At 41.2% G+C, this 26,724-nt stretch overlaps 1 protein-coding gene across 4 annotated transcripts in view; it reads left to right on the plus strand.

The window, feature by feature from the left end:
• Positions 1 to 26,724, plus strand: part of LG09H8orf34 (linkage group 09 C8orf34 homolog) — a 111,785-nt gene that overhangs the window by 49,138 nt on the left and 35,923 nt on the right. For all 4 annotated transcript variants that reach the window (XR_007245511.1, XR_007245512.1, XM_048508279.1 and 1 more), the window contains exon 8: positions 15,441 to 15,576. Coding sequence is in view for 2 of the 4 variants with exons in the window: in XM_048508279.1 (XP_048364236.1) it covers positions 15,441 to 15,576 (136 nt within the window). In the remaining 2 variants the exon portion in view is untranslated. The remainder of the gene's footprint in view (positions 1 to 15,440; positions 15,577 to 26,724) is intronic.

Here is a 26,724-nt window from a genome sequence, read left to right on the forward strand (position 1 = left end):
TAAATAGGTTTTCACTCCTAATAATCTTAGAAGATGAAGGTAGATTATTAAGAGAAAATGTGAAGTAAAATAAGCAAATAACCATGCTTCTGAATATAAAGAACTATTTTTCAGTTACCTTTATGGGAATGTGATTGTTCTCTGGAAAACTGAAGGAGACATGGGAGTTGAAAGATAGATACAAAACATATTAAGACAGAATTAATAAAGCACAAGAGTGAATGCTTCTAAATATGTTAAAGGGATACAATTATTAGAGGATCAGTTACTTGCTATTGTCATGTGAAAATTCTGTGCCATATAAGAACACCGACAGTGCAATCCTACACAGAGTTTCTCACATAAAGCCAGTTTGGTTTAGTAGACTTATACTGGAGTATCTCTGCACAGGATTGCACTGTAAGAATAGCCACAGCTTTTGCTCCATTTCTATTCCTACAAATCCAGACACGGAGGCAGGTAATGGCAGACCTCCTCTCGGGTCACCATAAGTCAGCTGTGACCTGGCAGTCAAAAGCAAAAGACAAAAAAGAGACCTAATTCAAAACGAGGATTTATTGAAGTGGAAAATCACTAATCTGTATCATATATGCAAGAGTAGGAATGGAACTCTCAAGCGCCAGGCCTTTTAGAGGCTTTTTCTCATCACCAGCAAAAAATAAAATAAAATCTTTAAAAAATGAGGATGGTTCATGACATTTGAATGCAGCCAGGAGCTCTGCTGCCATAGCTTGCCCTTAGCCTGAAAGGTGTTTAGTGCAGTATAAATGGTGGCACTGCTGGTCTTCTGTGTATATAAACCATTTTTGAAGGGGAGAATTGCAGTGTAGTTGGCATAGAGATGTTATCTGGAAATACAGATCTGCCTCCTTTTCTGTGTGAAAGGCCCATTAACAAAGAGAAAGAGGGTTCATAGAAGAAAAGTACATAACTTTGTAGATACTTTGCTGCCAGTTTTGTTTCCAATGGACAATTGTGTTTGTAAATGCTTCCCTGAAATGAGATGCGTTGACCTTGTAATTTAATTGGAGGAGCTAACAAATGGGAAATATAGAGTGCTACAATGAGCAAAGCACTATAAATATGTAGCAACTATGGTTATTTAGTATGCAGCCAGTACCTTTAATTTATATGTAGCTGGAAGATCCTTATTAACCTGCCTCTGTTGATAGTTTTTCACCTACGTACTTATTTTAAGGGCTGTACATGAATCAAGCATATTAATGATCTTGTAGTGTAACATTTTTGTGTAGAACTGTTTCAGCAGTAGATTGTTGCCACTTGAGGGCACTAATGTGTTTTCTTTTATGTATTCATGTAATTTTCAGACAAGCAAAATATGTTGGAGAAGGCTAAAATAATTTTCGTAATTTTTATATGCATGACAAATAAGACAGAATGTATTTTGAAGTGTAGGATTTCTTTAAGAAAACCAAGAAATTCAAGTACAGATGTTAGGTTCTTAAAATAGTTTCTGGTAATGCCTTTGCCAGAACTTTTTTAAAATGTTAGAATATGCCATAAATGCATAAGTAATGAATTTCTAAATTCAGTCTAATGAGAAAGGAATAATGTCTTCTTTTTAAGCAGTATTTTCTTTGTCTGCAGTTTATGGTTACACTGGCCCATTACACATAGAATGCTTACTTCCGGGCTCTTCGTGGTCTCTTCAGTGCACAGTGGACTTGCAGAGGGGTATCCTCCCATTTTTCTGTTTACACACAAGGAGGCACTCACTCCTGGGCACACAGTGTTTCTGCAGAGAATTCTGCAGGCTTGGTTCTCTTACTTCCACTAGTGCAGTGATTCTTAGAGGCACAGATCTCATCACACCCAGTAGTCTCAAGATTGGTGGCTTTATAAAAGCCTTTTAAATACTGTGTTCTGATATTTAGGTCAGCTTTCCTCCCTGTAACTCTGCAACTTTGGGGGTGGGGTGAGGAAAGCAAACTCCACTGGGAAGGAAACTGTAACAGTGAAGGGGACAGAAGGAGAGTAGAGTTGAGTGAGGCTGCCAAAGGCAGGCAACTGATCAGACAGAGCATTCCCTCACCCACCCGTGTTGGAGTTCTCAGAAATGAGAGCAAAAACTGGGGGCTCCCGTTTGGTTAGTTATTTCTGATTCAGCTACAGAGGCATGAGCCTATGAGGAGTGGCCACCAGCAAAAGGCTTCAAGCTCCTGCGGTGACTTTGCCATGGTCACACCCGCCACCCTTCCTAGGACCAATTGCCATGCTGGCAGGGGCTGATTGGAATTGTAGTCCATAACATCTGGAGTGCCAAAGGTTCGCCACCACTGGCCTAGGAGATTCTACTATTATTATTCCCCAAAGTGTTTCTCAAACTTGGAAGTAGAAGCCTGGCCAGGGAGATGAACTAGATGAGGATGAGAAATGAGACAGGTTGCTCTGTTGCTGCTGGTAGCTTGTGTGTGCCCTGTGTTGGGGCAGCCAGGCTGAACCAAGAAAGTGGGAGCCGAAAGAGAGAGCTAGGCAGAGTGGCTGAGTTAGTGCTGTGTTTGCTTTCTGTATTGATATATTGACATTGCAGACCCATACACACACAAATGAAAGAGGCAAATCACATGGAATGAGAGCAAAAGAGAAGGTGTTGTTGGCAGTGTGAGGGAGTGGAAAGGGTGGAGTTAGATAGGCTGGACAAGAATGGAGGGAACATGTCCAGGGCAAAGCTATGCTCACTGGCAAATCTGTCTTGCTCTGGCAGTGAAGCAAAATTAAGATCGTGCTATAAGTGGATTTGCTTGCTATGGAGAGAGTGGAAAGTGAAAGTGGAGCTAGAGGAAATATGTCCATACAAGAGATCTTGTCATGGTGGACATTCGCCTCCACTATGTAGCAAACACCTTGTGCATAATTGGCCACTGCATAATTGGGGGGGGGGGGCACACTTACACTATAATTGGCTTGTATTGTTTAAGGAGACTTTCTCCAAAGAAAGAGCATCTTCTATTTGTAAAAGAGCCATTTTGGATAATGAAGACTTTATGCTCAAGGAAAGCTTCAGAGTTTGCTGATCAGTAGTAAGATACCAGCCACTGATTTAATCAGAATGAGAAATCTAATAGATAAAGCTCACAGGCAACCCTGTTGTTCTGTACAATAATTCTAGTAACAACAGAGTCATAACCAGGCTTTTGAGTTTCCAGAACACTTGTACATGATGCATGTTCCCTGCAACAAAGGAGGTTGGGAGATGATGTTTCCAGATCTGCAACACCTTCTGAATTCCATTTTAACAAACAACTTTCAGATTAGGCATTTCTTTAGCATGTCCTCAAAAGATACCTAACTTTTTGTTTGCTTCCTCAGTGTTTTATGATATTTTGGTGGGTTCTAATAAAAGTGTATTCTGCTTCCACCGTTTAGACTTTTAGAAAACGCTATAAAATGGGTGTGTAAACTTCTTTCATTTTCCTGTGTTCTTAGTTCTACTCCAGATTAACTCATGTAATGTTGAATTTTAATTCTCTTGATTCCTTTTTTAAAAAAACTTGCATATATATCCATTTCATCTTGCTGGTAAGCGACAACAAGCAGAAAACCCACAAGGACTTACAAGGGGATATCTCATTTTCCTTTTCCTTTTCCCACTATTTTCTCCTCCTTTCTAAAAGGTGTGGTAGTCTCTTCCTTTCTCTTCTTCCTTCTCTTCCCCTCCTTCCTTCCCCCAGTAGCCTCTACCTAGAAAAACTGTGGGCCACTGTGGCACAAAACTGTTGTGTGGTGCCAGCTGCTGGGCTAAACTTACAAGGACTTGTGGGTGGCACTTCATTTCCTCTGTGTCTCCTTCCCCGCCATATTTCCATCTCCTGTCAATCCCCATGTTCTCACCTTTCCATGCTTCTCTTTCCCACCTACCCACCAATCTACCTTTTATCTGCCTCCCCTTCATTTATACTCTACTTTTACTGGCAGCTTACAACATTCTCCTCCCCAACATTTTATTTTCACAGTAACCCTGTGAGCTAGGTGAGGCTAAGAATGTGTAACTGGTTTAAGGTTACCCATTGAACTTCCATGGTAAAGTGATGATTGAATCTGAGGGGGGATATAATTGAAGTCTATAAAATTATGCATGGGGTAGAAAATGTTGACAGAGAGAAATATTTCTCTCTTTCTCACAATACTAGAACCAGGGGGCATTCATTGAAAATGCTGGGGGGAAGAATTAGGACTAATAAAAGGAAACACTTCTTCACACAACGTGTGATTTGTGTTTGGAATATGCTGCCACAGGAGGTGGTGATGGCCACTAACCTGGATAGCTTTAAAAAAGGCTTGGACAGATTTATGGAGGGAAAAGTTGATCTATTGCTACCAATCTTGATCCTCCTTGATCTCAGATTGCAAATGCCTTAACAGACCAGGTGCTCAGGAGCAGCAGCAGCAGCAGCAGAAGGCCATTGCTTTCACATCCTGCATGTGAGCTCCCAAAGGCACCTGGTGGGCCACTGCGAGTAGCAGAGTGCTGGACTAGATGGACTTTGGTCTGATCCAGCAGGCTAGTTCTTATGTTCTTATGATGATTCAGACCTGAGTTTCCTAGATCTTGGCATGAAACTCTTAAATGCTACACCACCCTGGCTTTTATAGAATGGCCGCTGTTGAAGAGTAGCAAGCAGCCAGCCCTGGGTGAATCATGCATGTCATGTGTTCTCATGGGACAGCTGGACCCAGCCCCAAAGAATACCCCCTCAAAGGACCCCAGTGTCTGGCTAATATAAGTTCAGTAATGTAAAATAAGTTACAGACTTTCCCTGTCATAATGTACTGGTAAGATTACACATGGTTATTGTTAGATTATTTCATTATTTGCCCAACTTTCTATTTTTCGAATGGAAATTGTACACTTTTCCGGTAGATTACTTGGCAAACTAGCAAAGCTTGACTCCATTAAGAAACCAGTTGCATAAACCATGAGGACATGAAGAAATATAGTGTGACATTCAAGGCTAGGGCAAAATTTGATTTACTCTATGTAAACACATCAAAGCTATGTGGCCATCTGTCTGAAATTTTTTTTAAAAAGCAGTTGGGTCAAATGTATACTATAATGAATTCAGCATTTCAGTGTTTGTTCATTAGCACTGCTTCTTTAAAACAGAGTCGCGGAGTTTAGTCCCCCTCCCCATCAGGCACTCCTTTTACAATGAAGTGTTATTGATCAGTAGTATGTGAAGTGTCATCTCCTGCTGAACATCAGTAGTCTGGCTATATTTTATGGGGAGTGGTGATGGTGGTGGAGGGAAATGATTTACAAAACAGAGATTTTTGCAGAATATGATACAGGGTTGTTTTTGTAAAAGCACGATCAAAGACAAGGGTTGCCAACCCACCACATCCTTGCAAAGGAGATTTGATTCCCCTGTCTTCAGACTCGGGACCCTGAAAAAAAATCCCCTACTGACACTTTGACTGAAACTTGGTTTAGATTCTTACACATGCAATAGAACACACCAATAAAAGTAACAGACTTTATTAAAACACTGAAGAAAAAAATGAATAAGCAGATGCAAAGAAAGTAATAAAACCAGCTTCCTAACACAGACAGGAAGGCAAGCAACTTGCATTATGTTCAAATCTGCATAAGTATCAAACCAGCAGGCAGGAAATGTAGCAAGATAGTCCCTTACCCATTACTGCTTTTGATGTTACTATTGAGCCATGCATGGAAACACTTGTCCCAAATGCTTATATGCTGGCTTTAGAGGAAACTGGATCACTGACCCCTGAGCAGTATAAGCTAATCAAGAATGGGATCCAAAAGATTATTCTCAAAGATGAGCAAGATTCCCTCTTCCCATGTGACATGCTGAGAGCAGTTAAGTCAGATTGCTTTTAAATTCAAAGATGTGATCTTGTGCTTTTCATTCTTGGTTTTGGGAACAGCAGAAGAAAGAGTTTGTAGTTTTCAATATGGAACTCTCCCTGTGTTATTTTTTAACACTTGGCTGAGATCCGGAAACAGGCTGTCACTTTAAATTTATGACACGGCCAAATGCTGATGTTTAAACTGTCAGCTTGATTGATCAGAAGTTACCATCTGCCTTGACAAGCACAGACAATATCTATAGGTTCTTCTGACTTGTCATATTTCCCCCCTGTATATTTTGGTATCATGGGTAGGTCAGACTGTTATAAAGCCAAAATGACAAGAAGATAACAGCTTGAATATGAAGAAGTTCCAAAATTGATTTTCTCAGCACTTTATTAAGCTCTCCAGAACCAGAAACTGAACAGATTAATAGCAAGAAGTTGCTTAATGACCGATTCACTGTTGCTGACTCTGAATACAATAAGATTCCAACAACAATGTCTTTGGTTCTGGCAAGAACTGAGGTGGCTATCTCCATAGGTCTCACTAGGCTTAACTATGGCAGATGGAACTCCTTCCAAAATATTAGAATGTCTCTCAGCAGATTACTGAACTGTCCTATTTGGAAAACCCAACTTGTGTCATACAATCGACTTCCAGCTGTCAATGGATATCAAAGAATGACACTTAAGTTTAGATCTGAAGAGATTCCGTCTCTCATCCTTAACCAGCACAATCAGCTAGCTGCAAAATTTGACATCATCTTTTCCCGTGTTTTTCATAACACTACAATTAACTCACTAATTAGTGCAAGTGCTCTGCGCAAAATAAAAACTACCTTTATTCAGGCCCACTCAGAACTTCGAGAGCATCGTGCCTCGCCAGTCAAAATTCCAGTGACTAACAGGGAAGAGATTAAGGAAATCCTGGATGACTGGAAGACTCTTGAGGCAGATGTTAAAGAGATCGTGGATTGCCAACATTCTATCAGAAGAACGCTTTTCCAATCCATTTCAAGTAGACATGATTCTATTATTCAGAAAGAGAATCTAAGCAGAGATAAGCTCAGTGCAACTAGCACTGAACCAGTAAATTTGACAGGCATTGCACCTACCTCAAGCCTACTACCTCAAACTCCTTATGTGAAGAGTCCAGTACTTAATAAACAAGCAGAGCTTAAAGGCCATTCTGATTCTCAAACTATAATAGCAGATTATGAACTTGATATGAGATTGTCAAGAGTCCTGCACCAAGAAAAATTCTATAACGATCACGAGAAAACATGGGCGCAAGAACTTGGAGAACTGGAGACACCCCAGGGTATGGTAGAAATGTCCGATCAATGAACAAGCATGGAGACCAATCTAATTAGTGATGCACAGGTAGATGATACTGACAATCAAAATGAATCTGCTACTTGGCAAAAGGAAGTATTCGAGGGATTTCAGGAATTACCACATCCTGAACAAAAGAAAGTGTTAGACAAGCTTGAGGCAACAAGAAATAAATTTGCCCAACTTATGAATCCTCTGAAACATTCATCGGCCATAACTTGCTTAAGTCCTCCTTCATCTGAGGAACACAGTAGTGGGCATATACCAGCTATCCCCCCTCGAAATAATCCTCAATCCACGGAGAGAGCATCTAGCACTGATGAACATGATTTAATTACTTTTGATACCATAGCTACCCCAAAAACTGTTGGTGCTAGAACTAGAGGAAATACCACTAATGGATGTATCCAGCATGCACCAATAATTATTGAAGAACTTCCCCAATTAGAATGACGCCAGAGGCACTTTAAACTCTCTATCCTGTCTTGGAACATTGCAGGCTGGAGTAACAAAGTAAAAAACAGATATTTTATGAACTTTATGACAGACTTCAATATCATTCTTCTTCAAGAAACTTGGTCTAACTTGAATGTCAAGATGGATGGTTACACTGCATCCTCCTTACCAGCAATCAAGGCCTCACATTATGGACGTTACTCAGGAGGCCTATCTATTCTAACAAGAAATGATATTGTTAAGAAATTCCTACCCAACTGTTCTTCCATTGCACAAGCAGTTTTAATTTATACTGAGAATACCCCATTAATTTTTATTAATGTATACCTTCCCCCAGGATTGGACTCGGATTCGCTCTCCACTACTTGGAATACGCTATCGAACTATTTAGAAGAGCTTGAAGAGAGTCATCCCACTGCCGAACTTATCTTAGCTGGTGATTTTAATGCCCGTGTTGGCAATGATTTAATGGCGTTTTTAACAAGAGAAGGTTTAGATGATGATTATATACACCTTTTGTTGCTTCCGCACCAGCGCACTTCCAAAGACCATACACTAAACTCAGCTGGTGTGAACTTAATTAAATTGCGCCATCAAAAATAATAAGCTTTGGCTAAATGGTCTTAAAGCACTTTTAAAAATGCTGAGGGACTATACTAGGAGTAATCTACTAAATGAGGGCCAGAAGTGTAATCGACTATGCGGTTATTATTCTCCCCTACTCTTACTGAATTCGGATTCAACTGCGTTTTCTGTAGGTGAAGACTTCCTGTTAGAGCTGATCATTCTCACCATATTAACTGCTTCTCTCTCTGAATACTAATACCTAAAAAAACCTGGTAACTGGTTCAATTCAAAAGGAAAACTTCTCAAAATTATTTTCCATGTGGACAGTCTGAGTCCCTACACATTGCCAAGTCCAAAAATAATGGCTTGGTTTAACTCCCCTTCGACCACTACTCTCAAAAATTCTATAACTTTAACACTGAGCTACCTACTTTCAGCATTTCTAGTTATGAACCAATTAATCAAAACTTTTATAAATGCCTCCATTTTACCAACACTCTGCCATTACTAATCAAGATACGAACAATCTACGGGGGAAAAGGGATTGGTTTCGACAGAGACTGTATTACTTCTACAATCAACAATATCGAGGAGCCCTATATAGGTGTGTATTATAAGTCGCCTACACGGGCTCCAAGGATCATTGTCTTGTCCTTCAAATTGCCACTCTTAAATATGAATTCAAAATCCTTAACCAAACAGAAGCACCAAGATTTTTCTTAATATTGCAATGGAATAAACTATTTACAAGCCTCCATTGCCAAGTGATGCAAAGTAGCTACAGGCATTGAGTAAATAACACACCACAGGCTCACCATCAAGCTTTCTACCTCTTCTATCTCCCCAGACAGGTGGTTTAATTATTTCTCAAACCTCTTTCATGATCAGACATCCTAATGAAATTGACTGGCCATTGACACCTTTACCAACTCCCTCATTTTGGCACTCCAGTTACTTCCCTGCAGAAGTTACCATCTCTGATTGATAATATGAAAGAGGGGAAAGCCCCAGGCCCCTGATGCAACTTATGCTTCAGAAATCTTCAAACTAAATTCGAACAATCGGTGGGCTGGAATTGTTAGCAAGTACGCTTTTACCCATGTGTATCCCAACAAATCTCAGGCCAAATCCCTAAATCTTGGCTTTCTGCCATACCTTGTGCCGACATATACAAAAGGAGATCCAAGTGATCCCACAAATTTCCGGTCCGGTTGCTCTCTTTATCAGTGGTCGAGGAAGAGATTTACCTCCCAAATTCCTGCCGGAACAAAAATAGAGATCTATGGCTGGTACATTTTTTAACAAAATTCTTGAGTTGAAGGCAAATTGGCTTCCGTAAAGGAAAAGCAACTTTAGATCACGGCCTTATTTTGTTTCATCTAGCGAACAAGTATGTTACCATGGGAAAGAGCAAACTATATGCAGCATTCATTGACCTCAAGGGAGCCTTTGACTCCATCTCTAGAGAACTTCTACGGCAGAAACTCCGGGTTTTAAGAATTGACCCAAGACTGCTCCTCCTGATCCAACAACTCCACTCGAATACATCTTGCCAGGTCAAATGCTCGCAAGAGGGCCTGCTAACAGAAAATATCGCAATCACGAAAGGAGTCAAGCAAAGCTGCATGCTAGCCCCCACACTGTTCAATATTTTTTTGAATGATTTAGCCCCTGCATTATCAGAAACCAATAGTCATCCTCCTATTCTAAACGCATTGCCAATACCATTAATGTTATATGCGGATGATGCAGTTTTACTTTCAAGATCTAAAGTGGGCCTTCTCCGTTTGATTAGGCGATGCATCCAGTATTGTAAAACTAATAAACTGGAGATTAATTATAACAAATCCAAAATTTTAGTTTTTTCACGACAGTTGAAGATGCACAAGTGGGAAGTCAATAATATTACTCTGGAGCAGGTCAAACAATTTAAATACCAGGAATAGACAATAAACTTCTTTTTCTAATCAGGCAACTTTATACCAACACAAACTGCAGAGTTAAGTGCTCACGTGAAGGTCTCATGACTGATTCTATTTCTACCTTTAAAGGTGTGAGGCAAGGCTGTGTGTTAGCACCAACCCTTTTCAATTTATTTTTGAGTGACCTTCCATCAGCCTTATTGGAAATTAATAACCATGCCCCTAAATTAGGCTCAAGGCATATTCCAATACTTCTATATGCTGATGATACCATCCTTCTATCTCGCTCAAAAGTTGGACTTAGTCGACTGCTGAATAGATGTGGGCAGTACTGTACAGATAACGGACTAGTCATCAATTATCAAAAGACCAAGATTTTGATCTTTGCCAAACAATACAAAAAACATAACTGGGCGATTAATAAAGTGCCAGTGGAGCAGGTTAACCAATACAAATATCTTGGAATTACATTTTCTTATAACCTCTCCTGGTTACCCCACAAAAAAGCTGCTATTGCAGGTGCTACCATCAGTTATTCTGGCACATTGCACGCTTCTTTTATGGAAAGGGCCAAGCCCTTGGCCCAGCAGCAGTAAAAATCTTTACCTCTAAGATAGAAGCGCAGTTACTTTATGGAGTACCTATCTGGCTCCAAGCAGTTGACGACTCCTTGAATACTGTCCAATCCAAATTTTTCCGTAAAATTATGGGCCTGCCAAATTGTGTACTGTATGCGGCCCTCTGTTTAGAACTGGGCCAAAATTCATTAGTTTATAGGGCTTGGTTGAGAGCCTTTAAATTTTGGCTTTGCCTGCATTTCTCGCATGATGAGCACTCGCTGATTCACCTACTTTTGTCTGATACTCCGGCTAATCCATGGTTCTCTCTGATCGAAAGAAAGATTGAATCACTTGGTATATCTCTCGAATTCAACTTTCCGCTATTCAGTTCAGAATCCTACAACTTGTTAAAACAAAAATTGTTGGAAAGTTTAATGGATTAATTTATTTAGGGCTGCTATGAAAACTTGTTCACCCTTACATCTTTCAATACTTCTATATCACAACAGTATGGCTCCCTATTTGTATTTTTTGACTAATCCTATGCAGAGAAGAGCCCTCACACTTGCTCGCTTCAATGTTTTCCCCTCCGCTTTATTGCGTGGTAGATTTAACAACTTGGAAATGAGAGAAAGGGTATGCTCTTGTGGTGAACAACAAATTGAAACATTGGCACATCAACTGCTTTTCTGCCCTAAATCTGCTAATATCAGATCAAAATATTCCAACAACATTTCTTTCTAGGATACCTAGTGAAATGGACAGAATCGGGTAGACTTCCTTTTCTTCTGGACAATTCCTTCGACAATGAAACTTGTAGGAATTGGTTGCACAATTTCACTGGAGGTGATGCACAAATCAATCAATACTTATATTTTATCATTTAAACCCTTCGGTATTTCGGTACATTAATACCTTTTATCTTTAAACCTTCGGTATCGGTAAGTATATACCTTTTATCTCAGGTTTTTTATTGTGTTATGATTATTGTTATGCCAAATAAAGGCTTATTATTATTATTTATTTATTATAATTTAAATACCTAGGAATCACCTTCTCTTATAATCTGTCTTGGCTTCCGCATTGCAATCTTTCCTCAACCATGGCCTCCAATAGCGTTAGAGCAGTCTCCCGTTTCTTTTACAACACTGGTAATAGATATATACCTGCAGCAGTTAAGGTATTTAATGCCAAAGTCGGAGCACAGATATTATACGGGTCCCCAATTTGGATCTCTGCAGTTTATAAAACCATTAACACTCTACAATCCAAATTTCTACACAAAATAATGGGCCTCCCTAACTGTGTTCCCTTTGCTGCTATTTGCCTGGAAACAGGACAGATCACTTTTGAGACCTTGGCTTGGTTAAGAGCATTCAAATATTGGCTCAAAATACATTATCAACAGGACTCTTCCAGTTTCATTCACTCTTTTCTACAAGATAGCAAATCAATGTTATGGTCAAATATTATCAAAAACAAAATTGAAACCATTGGTCTATCTTTGGAATCGCTCAGTATGCTTACCCTTACTGAGGCTTATAACACCCTGAAAGTGAAACTGCTTGATGTGGAATTCCAAACACTGACCAAGGCAGCAAAAAGGACATGCTCACCACTTAATCTAGCAATACCCCCGATCCAAGGCCAAATGGCTAACTAGGTAATTACTCTGGTTAACCCATAACAACGGCGAAATTTGACGCCGCCAGATTTTAATGTTATGCTCCTCCGCTTTTTTGCGTGGCAGGTTCAATAATTTGATAAAACTCAAAGATTATGTTCCTGCAACCAAACGCAGATTGAAACCATAGCCCATTCTCTGTTTCACTGCTCGAGAACCAAGGGAGTCAGAGATCGATATGTAAATTCCATACCACTACTCACCATGGCCCCTGCTGACGTGGTTGCAATTCCAATTCTTCTGAATAATACCAACCCTGAGATTGTGGCAAACTTTCTCCTTGAAATAATTGAATGCAAATAATCCAGCAATGGGTCTAAGTATGTTTAGAGCATAAGTAATTAACTTCTACCTTCCTTATCACGCCACCTTACTTTAATATTTTATTGCTATACTACAATATATTAACCTGGGAATTTAGCATGTCTCTGTAGCAGCTCTGAAATGTTTATCTGTGGTATTAATTTTAGATTTAATATGTGTTTCAATTTCTGTCTCTTGCTAATAGTAATCATAACAAACATGGCCAGTATGATGCAGACAGAATTTGCTTGTTGTTGGGCGGTTCGGGCCCAGTGGAATGAGAACTGGGGGCCTTCTTTTTGTTGAAGATGTGAACATGGATCGATGTGTGATGCGGGTTTGCATTGGATGTGTTTTGCTGTATTGGTTTGTTTTGTAGCTATTGTGTTTTTTTAATATGCCAATAAAGGCTTTCTGTTCAATATGAAGAATCTGCAAGTAATGGTGAAGAAAGATTCCTGAATACTGCTTCTCCCTAAGTAGGCAAACATACCAGCAAAGCAAAGTCAGTTTTTAAGCCTAGATTGTTTTTTGAGTTATCTAAAACCAGGCTTTTCTTCCTGCCCATATGTTTTTACCTTCTCATGCTTTTCTAATTGGAAAGCAATATTATGGATACCATGCGGGTAATTGAAAAGGCTGTCAACTATCCTTATCATTGCCTTACATGAAAGAAGCTGTGTGTGCTGAGGCATGTAAAAGATTGCACATGTGCAACCAACCAGGATATTAATGGTTGAAAATCAATGTGATTGTGCAGAAACACCAACATGGCCAGTGATCTAACTCTGGATTAATAAAAGAATAATTATGTTTGGGAAAGTGGTGTGGGCCAGTAAATAAGCTTTTGCTTTGTATGCAGAAGGCCACATGATCAACCTCAGCATTTCTGGTTAAAGGATCTGGCTGTAGGTGATGTCGCAGCCTGAAACCTCAGAGAGCACCTGCAAGTTTGAGTAGACAGTGGGCCTTTCCCCACTCACCATATGCTGCGGGGTAACCTCGTGAAAAGACCCAGGGATCCTCTGCGCTCCCCACCGCACCAGGGGCCACAGTGCAGCCGCCCCGAATCTGCTGCTCTCCCACCTCCTTAGCGCACGCCAAATTAGCTCCTCTTAAAACAGCAACTTTTCTCAAAACGCCGCGTTTGCCGTGGGGTGGTGGGGAACTTCAGCGTGTTTGCGTGAAGTTGATTCTGTGACGTGCAGCCTTCCAACCAATCAGGCAATAGGCTTCTCCGTTTTTTAAGGAAGTTGAGATGTGTGCACAGGGCGACGTTCCAACATTGCTTTTACTGCTCGAGCTCCACAGCTTTGCACCAGCCATTCACGGCAGAGTGCCGCTGAGCGCGTGGGCTTGGCTTTGTTGCTCTTAGGGTTTAATGCAGTATAAGACAGGATAGTGTGTTTGCTATTTTAAGGGTCAATGTGTTCTGAGACTATATAAATTAGAACCTTAATGATTGGGGTTAATCAGGAGACCTGAATGTGACTATATCCAAACAGATTGTTCCCAAGTACAAAGTTATATGGAGTTTCTTCAATGCTTCTGGCCATCCCTTTCTACAGTCCAGCTTAACACTCAGTCATACATCCGGTGATCAGTAGGCTGATTGATTGTTCTCTCAGCATAATTAGTTATGATGAATAAGATAAAGATTACCATTTCTTATTGGACAGTAGACATAAGGTGAAAATTTCACAACATTCAATACATCAACATCTTATTTTACCCTTGCAAGTATAGATAAACATACTGACCAGATTCATGTCTTACACCAAAGATCATTGTACACACAAGAAGTCTTCATTACTCCAAGCTAGATATGCTTCTGTGCCTTTGATCATGGAATAGAACTCTTAGTGAATGGCACTTGCAGACTGTACAACAGGATAGTCAGCCTTATAACTGTCCCAAGTATGCAGCTTGTTCATTCCAGTTGCTGGAAAGAGTTAGGTCAAGCTGTTACTTCAGTGGGTTTGCCTGCATTCAAGCAGGGCCTGGCGGCACCAGCCTCCCACCTGGCCTGGCACCAGCCAGTCCAGCCCCGGCCTATCCTCTCCCAATAAGTTGTGGTTAAATTCCTCCCAATTGAATAAAGCATCTCCTGGGAGTGAATGCTGGGAGAGACTCTGGGTCTGGCTGCAGAGGTAAGCACTATGCTAAGAATGGGGAGGGGCAACCGAGGACCCTGCTGAGGTTTGGGGGAAGTAGGCAGGCAAGCACTACTATGCCAACAGTGGGGGCCCAGGCAAGCAGAGCATCAATGATGGAGGGAAGTGATCAGAGAGCCATGATTGTGCGGGGGGGGGGGGGAGGTGAACAGACACCCAGTGTTAAAGTCAGGAGGCAGAGACCAAAATAAGAGATAGGAGAGAAACAAGATAAAGCTTGTAGAAGGAGCAGAAAAGAGAAAAAAGGGAAATGGAAAGGGGGGACATGATAAAATAAAAAGGATGAGTGAGTGGGAACAGAGACAGAAAGAGAGTTTTCACATAAATACAGCTGATATTCAGAGTACAGATCCTGCCTCTTTGCTGCGCCTGCCACCAACAGCTGTCTAGAGCCTGCTGTATTGCTTACCACTGCGGGCTTTACTGCTAGTATATATATTGTGTTTGTGTGTGTTGTATAAATGTTTATTTCTGCAGTTCATTTTGTTGTTATTGTTGTACTTTTCAAATTCTATAGTGATTTTATTGCTTGTATTTCTCTAATATTTGGACTGTACTGTTATAACTGCTAATATTTAGCAGCGTTTGCTTTTTTTTCTTGCAGAGGATCTTGATGATTTAAGAATGGAAGGAGTAACCAGTGTAATTTCTTCAGGAAGCAAATTTAACCAAACTCGAACTACACATACTGCTGAACCACAAGCCAAGGTCACACTGAACATCTGTGCAAGGTGTGCCAGGTAAATAGTAGGCAATGAGTCTAAAAAATAATTGCTTGTTTTGAGAGTTTCAAATCAATACTGTGCTTCCCTTTGGAAAAATTGGTGTTGCCAAATGATTTGGAGAACGCCTGGCCAGATGTCTATGGAGAAGAAGATAGTGTCTCATCTTATGTTTGGATAGAACTTAATCTAACAATCCCAGATTCTGGACAGAAAGACGTTGCTCTGATTTAGTGTGAAGAAAGAGAGATATCCTAGCCTGATCATGCTTTTACAGGGTTGTAACTTGAGAAGTTCAAAAGGAGAAGCTTTCAGCTGAATTGAACTGAAGGCAGCCTTTGGGGACCTAGAATGGTTCCCCCTTTAGCATGGAAGGTTTTTATATCATTCTCTAGATTACCATTTGACCCATTTTGGGGTTGGGTTTTTTGAAATAAGTTTTTGCTCATTACACTGTTTATCCTGACAATGTACCGGATTGTTTAGAATATTGATGAACGTCACTTCCCAGCTGGGAATGATTTCCTCCTTTAGTGGGGCTTTGTCATTCACTAATGGTAAATTCAAACCAGCAGGGCTATAGAAAAATTCTAATATTCAAGCAGGGCTATAGAAAACTTCCGTCCCTCCCTGGAACCAAAGGGGCTGTCCTTCCCTTTCCTTTCTAGTTTCATTAGCCCTGCATCCACACATGTCAATAGTTGTTCCACCTTGTTTGCTATTAAGAGAAGATGTCTTCTCTTCAATGGAATGGAGTCATTCACTTTTCCCCCACCCTAATGTTATCTGTTTTTCAGGAAGGTAAAATCTGTCATTTTAGGTGGCGCAGAGCTTGCTGTTCCTGGAATAACAAGGAAAGCCCCTGTAGTTCCAGGGAGGAACGGAAGTTTTCTTTAGCTTTGCTTGGACAGTAGGGGGCATTCCACTGAAGAGAAGGCAACTTCACCGTAGGTTCCAACCTGTCAATTTCTGCCTCTGAAATTAGATTGGTTATCTGAATTTTTGTGACTTCTCAAGAGATGATCCAGACTTTTTAATGACCTCAGAACCTGCCTATCTCCACCTGTATAAATGGAGACTTGGTTGCATGGGTGTCTTTGGGGATTTCATTGAGTTACTTTCTAATGCTTCACAATCCTATCCTGTTGGAAAGAATCTAATCCACATGGAATCTTTCTGGCTTTGGCAGCTGAAAGCTATTTTTCTGTCTGCAGTATGAGAGCCAGGGAATAAGGCAGTCAAATCAACTAAGAAGTCCTTTGATTTTCTTTAAACAAAAACTCATTCTTGAGAAGAAGGCTTCTTCGGTGATCACGCTAGCCAACTCAACTTTTGAAAGTGGTACTGAATGCAGATTAGCAAGAATGTTATTTATTTTGTACAACTCTGCCAGTGACATCCTTTTATTGTTGCTGCTGACTGTTCTTTTGTGCTCCTTTCAAAAGAGGTTAACTATTAAAGCAGCCTGTGGTGTGATGAAGCCCAAATTTGGGCTTGTGCCCACCCTCCTTTTATCATTCATCTACTTTAATTTGTTCAAAGGGTGCCTGGTTGGAGGTGCTGATTGAATAAAACTGCCACTCCAGAAAGACATATAGTTGTACTTGTTCAATCATAATGGCAATACTCATCCAGGAGTCTTTCAGGGCATTCCCAGTGCCAAAGATCTTTGGCTTAGTGTGCAATTCTGAAGAGAGTCTGACTGTGTGGCTAATGTACCAGACACCTAGGGCACCAGCAGATGCCCTGCCAGGCTTCCTGGAAGCGGTAGAAGGTTAGACCTTGAAGTTACCCAGAACTTCAATATCCATACTGATGTTGATGTGTTCCATGGCAGTACTAGGACTATCTCAGTTTGTTTCAGGTCCCACATGTCTAGTAGCCCACACACTGGATTTGATCTTTGGTATAGGTGTATGTGTAGGTCTTACCTTTATTAGTGGAGTGTTGTGGTCAGACCATTTTGCCCTGAAGGCCCGTTTGGATATCCTGCCCCCACCATAGGTGATAAACTTATTCATGTTCACGTGCAGAGACTGATAGATCTGATTGGAACTGTTCAACTGACTCTCCCAGGCCAATGTTGACAGGACCCTAGTGGCTGGGAAGCCCATCACTTGCCCCTTGGATCTGTGTCTGTCATGGTTGGTGAAAGCCAATGGTGATTGGATAAGGGGACCTCTGATGGGTATTAACATTTATCTAAGTTTGGGGGTATTTCAGGGTGGGGGTTGAAAGAGGCATCAGTAAGACCACTCTTAAAGAAGCCATCTTTAGATGCTACTGCTCCATCCAACTACCACCCAGATTCAGTTCTTTGTTTACTGGTTAATATAGTCGAGATAGTGGACTAGCTACAGGCATTCCTGAAGGAAACATCAGCATTGGACCCATTTCAGTCCAGCTTTCAGCCTACCTACAGGATGGAGATGGCATTGGTCACCATTGTTCTCACAGACAATCTCCATAGACAGCTGGATTAAGGCAGTGTCTGACAGGGTCAATCATAATCTATTGGTCCACATCCTTTTAAAAATTTACATGTTTTGTTTCGTTAGTTCTATGAAGTTATTTGCTGAGCAGATACAATATAATGGTAGCACCAAGCAGCTATTCTGTTTGAATTTAGGAACTTGAGAATAGGACAGTGGGTGTTTCATTTTATTTACTATATTTTATCCTCCTTTTGTTTCTTCGTGGAACTTATCTAGGGCTCCAAGGCAGACCTCAATTCAAGTACTGACCACATCAAAACCTGCTTCGTTTCAGTAAACCTAAAATATTGTATATTTTCAGACTATATCCTGGGACCAAGCATGGATCAGTATTTAAATTATCCAAGAAAAAGAACACATGTTTAAATACTGAATTAAGCTTTTCCATTATTAATGTATGTAAAGTGCCATCAAGTCAGCTAACACATGGTGACCCTATAGGGTTTTCAAGGCAAGAGACATGCAGAGGTGGTTTTGCATTGTCTGTGTGGGCTGAGAGAGTTCTGGGAGAACTGACTGGTCCAGGGTCACCCAGCAGGCTTCATGTGAAAGTGAGGAATCGAACTGGGTTCTCTGGATAAAAGTCTGTTGCTCTTAACCACTACTGGCTCTCCTTATCATTTAGTTTTTTCATTATCATTTAGTTGCTTCCTAAATAAAAGTACCATAATACATAATTGATTTAAAACTGAACAGAGCTTTTATATAACTTGGAGAATACATAGTGGACCAAACTTACTCTTTTTAATGTGTTATATCTGGGATGCCCAAACTTTCTGTTAATCACACATCAGTTCCTGCTTTGAACATATTGCCCCAAATGTGCTGGGCCCCAGTATGGATTGAGATAATGGCATTTGGATTAATGGGGCTTCAGCTGTCCTCTACCATACCATTTTTCTAACCCAAAATGTCCCATTAGTACAGGTTCAGTGCATTCCCCCATGACAGCTTCTAGTAGGAAAAACAGAGCTGCGGAGTGAGAGGGAAGTCACTTCTTACTGTGTGCCCTGGTCTCAATCCAGATTGGTGGGCCACATGCTTGGGTCATGTATTCCCAGCAGTGAAATTGCAGCTAATAAGCGGTTGAAGTGAAGCATTTGTGTACCTGCCAGGGTATACTCAGATTTTCTCCAATTTTTCACAAATCTACACTGGTATGAAAAGATTGCAGTAATGTCTGGAAGCCTGCTATGTGGGTGGGAAATTTCAGATTTTCTTGGTCCTGCCAGCATCACAGCATTTTTTCCCCTGTCCCATCCACAGGGGAATATTTGAGGCAGCAGTTGAATATTTTTGTACCAATCTGTGTATCAGGTCTTTGAATTCCCAGCTTTCATTGCAGATATGCAAGAGGAAAGGCATATCTCTGCAATGGAAAGGGCTCAAGAAAAAGGAAAAAAAAGAAAACTGGGAATAAAAGTGAGGTATAAATGTTAGAATGATAATGATTAAATAAATAAATAAATAAAATGATAAATATTCAATTGCTGAAAATGTTTTTGTGTTGCAAGGTATGATGGCCACTGGGGTGGGTAAAAAATTAGTATTTTTGAGGGTTTGAATTTAATAAATCCATACATTTAAAAAAAACCTGGGAAAAAGTCAGTATTCCAAATCAGCTTCTCAAGTTTTTGTTTTTAATGTCAGGTTAGTAAATACTTGCCTTTGAATTCCACTTGGGTCTGGGAGGCAGCATGCGGTGGAGAGCTGAACCTTTGCCATTTGCTGCCTCTGAGACCATGTGGAGTTTGGAGGCGGCAGCAAAAAAATAAAAAAACCTCTCCCCCTTCCCTCACTTACCTGCAGCCTAGCTGTGCCCAGTGGTAGGACACTAGCTGAATGGATCCAGAAAAGTGCTGGAAAAATCACCATTTGGGGGGATTTCCGCCCCATGTGGAAAATGCTCAGGCATGAAATAATTCACTATGGGCAAATCCCCACTTGAAATTGCAAGCTGATCCAAACCTGTTCCTTGTGAATCCGTGTTCTCCTCATCGCAGTTTCTCCCTCCCCACCACAGCGAGCACACAGCAGACACTCCCGGGTGCAGGCATCATTGCAATCCCCACAGCCATGTGATCACGCTTCATTGCCCTAATCTGATTGGTCGGTGTTCAATTGGGCAGGACCTGTTAGCCACTTCAGAAACACTACCCATTTTTACCCATTAAAAAACCTGTGCGAACGCTGAAGTGCAACCACTATGAACACTTGTCATTTACAGTAAAGCAACTATTTTCTGAAAGTTTTACCGTTAAATCGGTTACCAGGCGACCGTTTACTTGTATTGCACCTGCTCAGAAACGTGATCGTTCCATCAACCCGGAAGTAGACTGCGCAAGGGTCAAATCAATCTGATTGGCTGCGCGAAATGCACGTCATGCTCTGGGGCTGGGAACAACTCCAGGTTCCAAACCTTGTTCCTCCCCTCGGAACAGCCATAAACTGTGATAACGGGGCCTGAACCACTTGCATCCAGGTTCTGCCAGAATGCGGATTAACAGGGCGAACGAGCGTCAGAAACAGTTGCTGCCACAGAAGTCATGGGGAGGACGTCGATGAAACCGTGTTAGTAAGTGGCTCGAAACCGTGCTAAGGAGGCAGTGGGAATTCGCCCTATGTGTGAAGCAGCAGTAAAAAGTCACTGATACAGCTGATACCTGTGGTGACATGCCAGTCCCTAGCCTCAAATAAGATATAATATATGAACTGTTGTGTTGGTTGTTGACTGATGGAAATATTTCCATTACATTTTTTACTTTGCAGAGAAAAACAGTCTTTCATAGAGCCACAGGAGGGCTATACTTTCATTATGGTTCTATGACTACATTAAATTAAGCATTAAATTTAAACCAAGTAATTATAACAAGAGAAACTGGTATCATCAGTTGTACTCTGTCCTTTCAAGTGGCACATAAAAAATTATGGGCTATTTGCACTGTGGAGAAAAGCAAAGATTAAAGGAGAAGCCTGTGAAAAAAGACCAAAAAATTAAATCTGAAAGAAATCAGGAATCCCAGAATTCTGATATAATTGCCTGAAATGTATGAACATTAGCATCCTTATCAGCCCCTCCATTTTGTAAGGCAAGAAGCTTGTTTGAAACCTTCTACCCTAAAAATGGTTTAAAATGGCATTTATTTTTTAGTGTTCTATTGAGATTAGTGGATACATTTCCACATAAACTTGGCAAGTGTTGGATTCTAAAGCTGGTCATCTGCAAACAGTAACAGACACTTAAATCCTGTCAGTTTTAGTGGTATGTAAGTGTGCATAACTGTTTGTTGAATTGTGCCTAGATGAAAAATGTTCACAATAAACCAAGGACTACTATAAATGTTCTCAATAAAACAAGGATTCCATGCTGCGGAATCAATTTCATGGTGAGCTCTCTGTGAATTTCCTCTTTTGAAAGAAGCAGCTAGGTCTCATTATGTCCAAAGTCCTTGTTTTGTCATGGGAAACAAACAACCAAAGACATGAGATTTATGTCCAGCTTAACCAGAAATCTCATGGGGCATAGAATTTTCCCTAGTTGACCACGTTTTCCCACTGAGTATATCCAGAAACAACACTTGAAAAAACAGATATTCTAATCAAAACATTGTCAAGAAAAATTGTTCTCTTTGTAAGGATAAAAGGGGAATAACTGCAGTCTTAATTGTCCCTTTTCATTATATATTTAGTGATTACATATCCAATTGTCTTGTAATTGTTCTAATCTTGTAAAAGACAAATGTCTGCAAATGTTTAATGTTTGCTTTGACAGATACTGTTGCTAAAAGGAAATTCCGTTGATTTCCTGTGCATATAATTTCATATGCAGTAAAGATCTGAAGGCTAAAAACTGAAGGAAAAGCTCAGGAAAAAATCTGAGGACTCCAATTAGTAAAATAGAATTTTACACAGTACTAAAATTCTAAAATAGAAAATATTTCGTAGGGCTTTGAAAAATATTTTATAGGGCTTTCATAGGGCTTTTTGAAAAGTATGAATGCTGACTATGGCAGATTCTGCATGGGCTAATAACAGTGCTGTGAAAATGGTGAAAAATGGTGTAAAAGGTTTACACCATTTTCACACCATTTTCACACAGCTGTTTTTGTCCTGTGTGGAATCCGCCTTAATGTATATGTAAAGTGGCTTCAAGATGCACCCAACTTATGGCGACCCCAGCAAGAGGCTTTCAAGGCAAGTGAGAAGAAGAGGTGGTTTGCCATTGCTTTCTTCTGCAAAATCTATGGCTGTTTCCGCACGGGCAGTAAACAGCACCCCAGGGATGGCAAAAACGCCATCTCTAAGGAGGCATTCACACAGCAGGTGCTGCTGCAACGCAGCAGCGGCATGCTCATGCCGCCCAAGCTGCACGGAAATGCCACTTTTGAACCTCGCTCCACAAGCAAGGTTTTTCAAAAGTGGCGCCTTCCACCCGCTGCCACCGCTCTGGCCATGGGGGCATGTTTCCTGGCCTCCCCAACACGACGGCAGCCAGCAGGAGCAGGTAAACTGATTGGGGATGGCGCAGCCTGTGCAAAGGCTGTGCCGTTGCCTGCGCCCCTACCGGGACCATCTATGCGAACAGTCCCAGGGGGGGGGTGCATTGGCATAGTTTATGCCGATGCACCCTCGCTTGCTGGTCATGTGGAAAGGGCCTTTCTCTGAGGTCTCCCAATCAAGTACTGATCTTGCTTAGCTTCCAATATCTGATGAGATCAAACTATACCATACTGCCTTCTCTCCCTGAACGCTAGCTATTGGTATGTCTTTCATGCCATTCCTGAGGCTGTGGTGAAGATGACAGTGAGCAGACTGGCAACTGCTTTCCACAGCTGGCTCAGAGCTGGCTGGGTGGGTGAAGAGTCACTGTGCTGGTTCCTAGCTGTTTCTTCCCATAAAGTTTCCTCTTCTGACTAACTATTCAGTAGAAGAATTACTGGACCTAGCTGGTCCATGACTTGAAATAGTAAATACCTTTCCAAGAGCTTTGGGCAGTACTGAATAATCCCTTACTGTTTCCAGCTGGTCTGCCTTTTCAAAAGTTACTGGATGAGTGAAATGGATAAGGTTTTGCCAGGAAACTGTCTAAAACATATTTGATGACATACAATGTATACCTTCTGTGTTTATCTTTTCTTTTTTTCCCTTCTGGGGTGGCTATGTTACCTGTCTGTCCCCTTTTAGGTTGGAGAATTACTGAGAGATAGACTTTGCTTTGCAAGGGGGCGGGGGTAACTGGGTCAATCTACCTGTTTATATCAGGTTGTTCTCCCTTAGAAATCTGCAGGAGACCAAAGAGTGAAAGTTTAAAAAAATTATTTGGAAGCAAAAATAATAAACTTGCAAGCATGTAATTGGGGTAAAAAATACACACAAAAATATTTGGAGAACCCTAAGATTTAGAAAGGGAGGAAAGATAGGGTTTGGAAAAGATTGAGGTTGATGTGGGCAATAATTACCTGTCCAGAAAAGGAATGGTCTGAGAAGCAGAGTTCAATGCCCGCATTGAGCTCCAAAGAGATGGGGTGAAAGCAGCTCTGGGAGCAGTATAACTAAACCAGAGCATGCTCCAGGAAATATTGAACATGGACTGCAAGGTGGACAGCCTAATTAAAGGAAAATTTGGCCATCTAGCTAAGTGAAGAGAACAAATCTTCCTAGACAAAGATGGCTTTTGTCCTCTGAAGGAAAACAATGAAGTGGACACTTAGCTTTATGGTTCAAACCCAGGAAGCATCCAGAGATGATTAGATTTTAGGTGAGACTGATGACATCTCAACTCCAGGGCTATTCCCATTCAAACTGAGGTGGACTTTCTCAGGAGTAAAGCAGGAGAAGAATGGTTAGCAGGAAACCTTGATTGCATTGCTGGTGTTTGTATATCCTTTGTTGAACAGAGACCAGGTGTGCTTCAGTCTCAGAACAGGAACTCCTTTTCTGGGCAGGGCTATCCCAAATGGGTTCAGGTGAAGCTAACAGCTACACATTCTAATAAGTGGTAAGTGGACTTGCTCAGGCAGATCTATTCTCTATTGGTACCACTGTGTACATACAGGAAATGGCTTCCATCTTTGGCTTGTACTGCTAAGGTATTCTTCAGGGGAGGGGAACCAGGTTGGGACACTGCTTCCTAAAAACAGGCCCCCTCTAGCCCATCTCAGGTCTGGCTGATAACTGCTGTGTACAAGGAGGCATTTTAATGTGTAGGCTTTGGTAACAAAATCAACAACAAAGATTTAAAAATATTTAAAATTAAAGAAGACGAAAATGTAGGCCTTATACTATTCACGTGACAGAGGTAATCTTATGAATGGCTAAACAACTGAAAATGGTACTGGAACACAGCCATACAACCCAGAAACCCACAACACTCTAACTTAGCACTGTAGAGAAAAGGCCACCTATGAATTTGTCTATTTATGACATTTTAGCAATGCATCATACTTTTTAAAATTATAAGAACATAAGAACATAAGAACTAGCCTGCTGGATCAGACCAGAGTCCATCTAGTCCAGCATTCTGCTACTCGCAGTGGCCCACCAGGTGCCTTTGGGAGCTCACATGCAGGATGTGAAAGCAATGGCCTTCTGCTGCTGCTGCTGCTCCTGAGCACCTGGTCTGCTAAGGCATTTGCAATCTGAGATCAAGGAGGATCAAGATTGGTAGCCATAGATAGACTTCTCCTCCATAAATCTGTCCAAGCCCTTTTTAAAGCTATCCAGGTTAGTGGCCATCACCACCTCCTGTGGCAGCATATTCCAAACACCAATCACACGCCGGTGGTGAAGAAGTGTTTCCTTTTATTAGTCCTGTTCTTTCCCCCCAGCATTTTTTCAATGTATGCCCTGGTTCCTATAGTATTGGGAGAAAGAGAGAAAAATTTCTCTCTGTCAAGCATTTTCTACCCCATGCATAATTTTATAGACTTCTGCAATCCTATCCCCCCTCAGAAGTCTCCCTCTCTCCAAACTAAAAGGAGTCCCAAACGCTGCAGCCTCTCTCCTCATACTCACGGAAGGTGCTCCAATCCTTCAATCATCCTTGTTGCTTGCCCTTCTCTGCACTTTTTCTATCTCTTCTGGATATCCTTTGAGATGTGGCGACCAGAACTGAACACACAGTACTCCAAGTGCGGTCGCATTCACTGCTTTATATAAGGGCATGATGACAATCCTTGCAGTTTTATTATCAACTCCTTTCCTAATTATCCCCAGCATAGGAGTTGCCCTTTTTTCACAGCAACTGCCATGCCATTGAGTTGACATTCCCATGGAACTATCAACTAAGACAGCCCAAATCCCTCTTCCTGGTCTGTGACTGTTAGCACTGACCCTGTAGCGATGTAATGTGAAGTTTGGATTTTTTGCCCCTATGTGCATCACTTCACATGTTAGCTACATTGAACGGCATTTGCCATTTCCTTAGCCCACTCACCCTAATTTATCAAGGTCCGCTTTGGAGCTCTTAGCAATCCTTTGTGGTTCTTACCACCCTACATAATTTGAGGTATCATCTGCAAACTTGGCCACCATACTACCCACCCTACTTCCAGGTCATTTATGAATAAGTTAAAGAGCACTGGTCCCAAAAGCGGATCAGCTTGGGGGACACCACTCCCCGGACATCTCTCTCCATTGTGAGGAACTTCCCATTTATACCCACCCTTTGTTTCCTGTTTCTCAACCAGTTTTTAATCCATAGGAGGACTTCCCCTTATTCCTTCATTTAGCTGAGTTTTTCTCAATAGTCTCTGGTGAGGAACTTTGTCAAAAAGCCTTTGCGGAAATCCAAGTAGACAATGTCCACTGGTTCCCCTTATTATCCACATGTCTGTTTACACACTCAAAGAACTCTAGTAAGTTTGTAAGACAGGACTTGCTCTCTACAAAAGCCATGCTGACTCTTCCTCAGCAGGTCTTGCGTTTCTACATGTTTAATAATGTTATCTTTTAATGATAGATTCTACTAATTTACCAGGAACAGATGTCAAACTGACTGGCCTGTAATTTCTGGGTCCCCTAGACCCTTTCTTAAAGATTGGTGTGACATTGGCCATCTTCCAGTCTTCAGGGATGGAGCAACCTGGATTTCAGGGATAAATTGCATATTAATGAGAGAACATCAGCAATTTCATGCTTAGAGCTCTTTAAGAACTCTTGGATGAAAATGCAATCTGGGCCAGGGGAGTTTGGTAGCATTTAGTTTATCAATGGCTGCCAAGAACTTCTTCCTCTTGTCTACCACTATCTTGGCCCCTGGTTTCCTCCGATTCACCTCCTAAGAAGCTTGGTTCAGGTGCAGGAATTGTCTCTCACCTCACCTCTTAGGGTGAAGACAGATGCAAAGAATTCATTCAGCTTCTCTGCAATCTCCCCTAAGTCATCTTAGCACACCTTTTTGTTCCTTCATCATCTAACGGGCCTACCGGGGCTTCCCTATAGCTGGCTTTCCTGCTTTTTTTGATGTACTTGAAGAACTTGTTTGTTGCTAGTCTTGATGTTCAGAGGCATGCGTTCTCTCATAATCCTTTTGCCTCCCCTTACAGCTAACTTGCTTCTCTTTTGCCACCATTTGTGTTCTCTCTGGTATTCTTCATCAGTTAAGTTGGACTTCCATTTTCTAAAAGACATCTTTTTTTCCCTAATAATTTCCTCAACCTCCCTTGTTAAC

This window comes from Sphaerodactylus townsendi, linkage group LG09 (assembly GCF_021028975.2).
Source record: "Sphaerodactylus townsendi isolate TG3544 linkage group LG09, MPM_Stown_v2.3, whole genome shotgun sequence".
Taxonomy (NCBI): domain Eukaryota; kingdom Metazoa; phylum Chordata; class Lepidosauria; order Squamata; family Sphaerodactylidae; genus Sphaerodactylus; species Sphaerodactylus townsendi.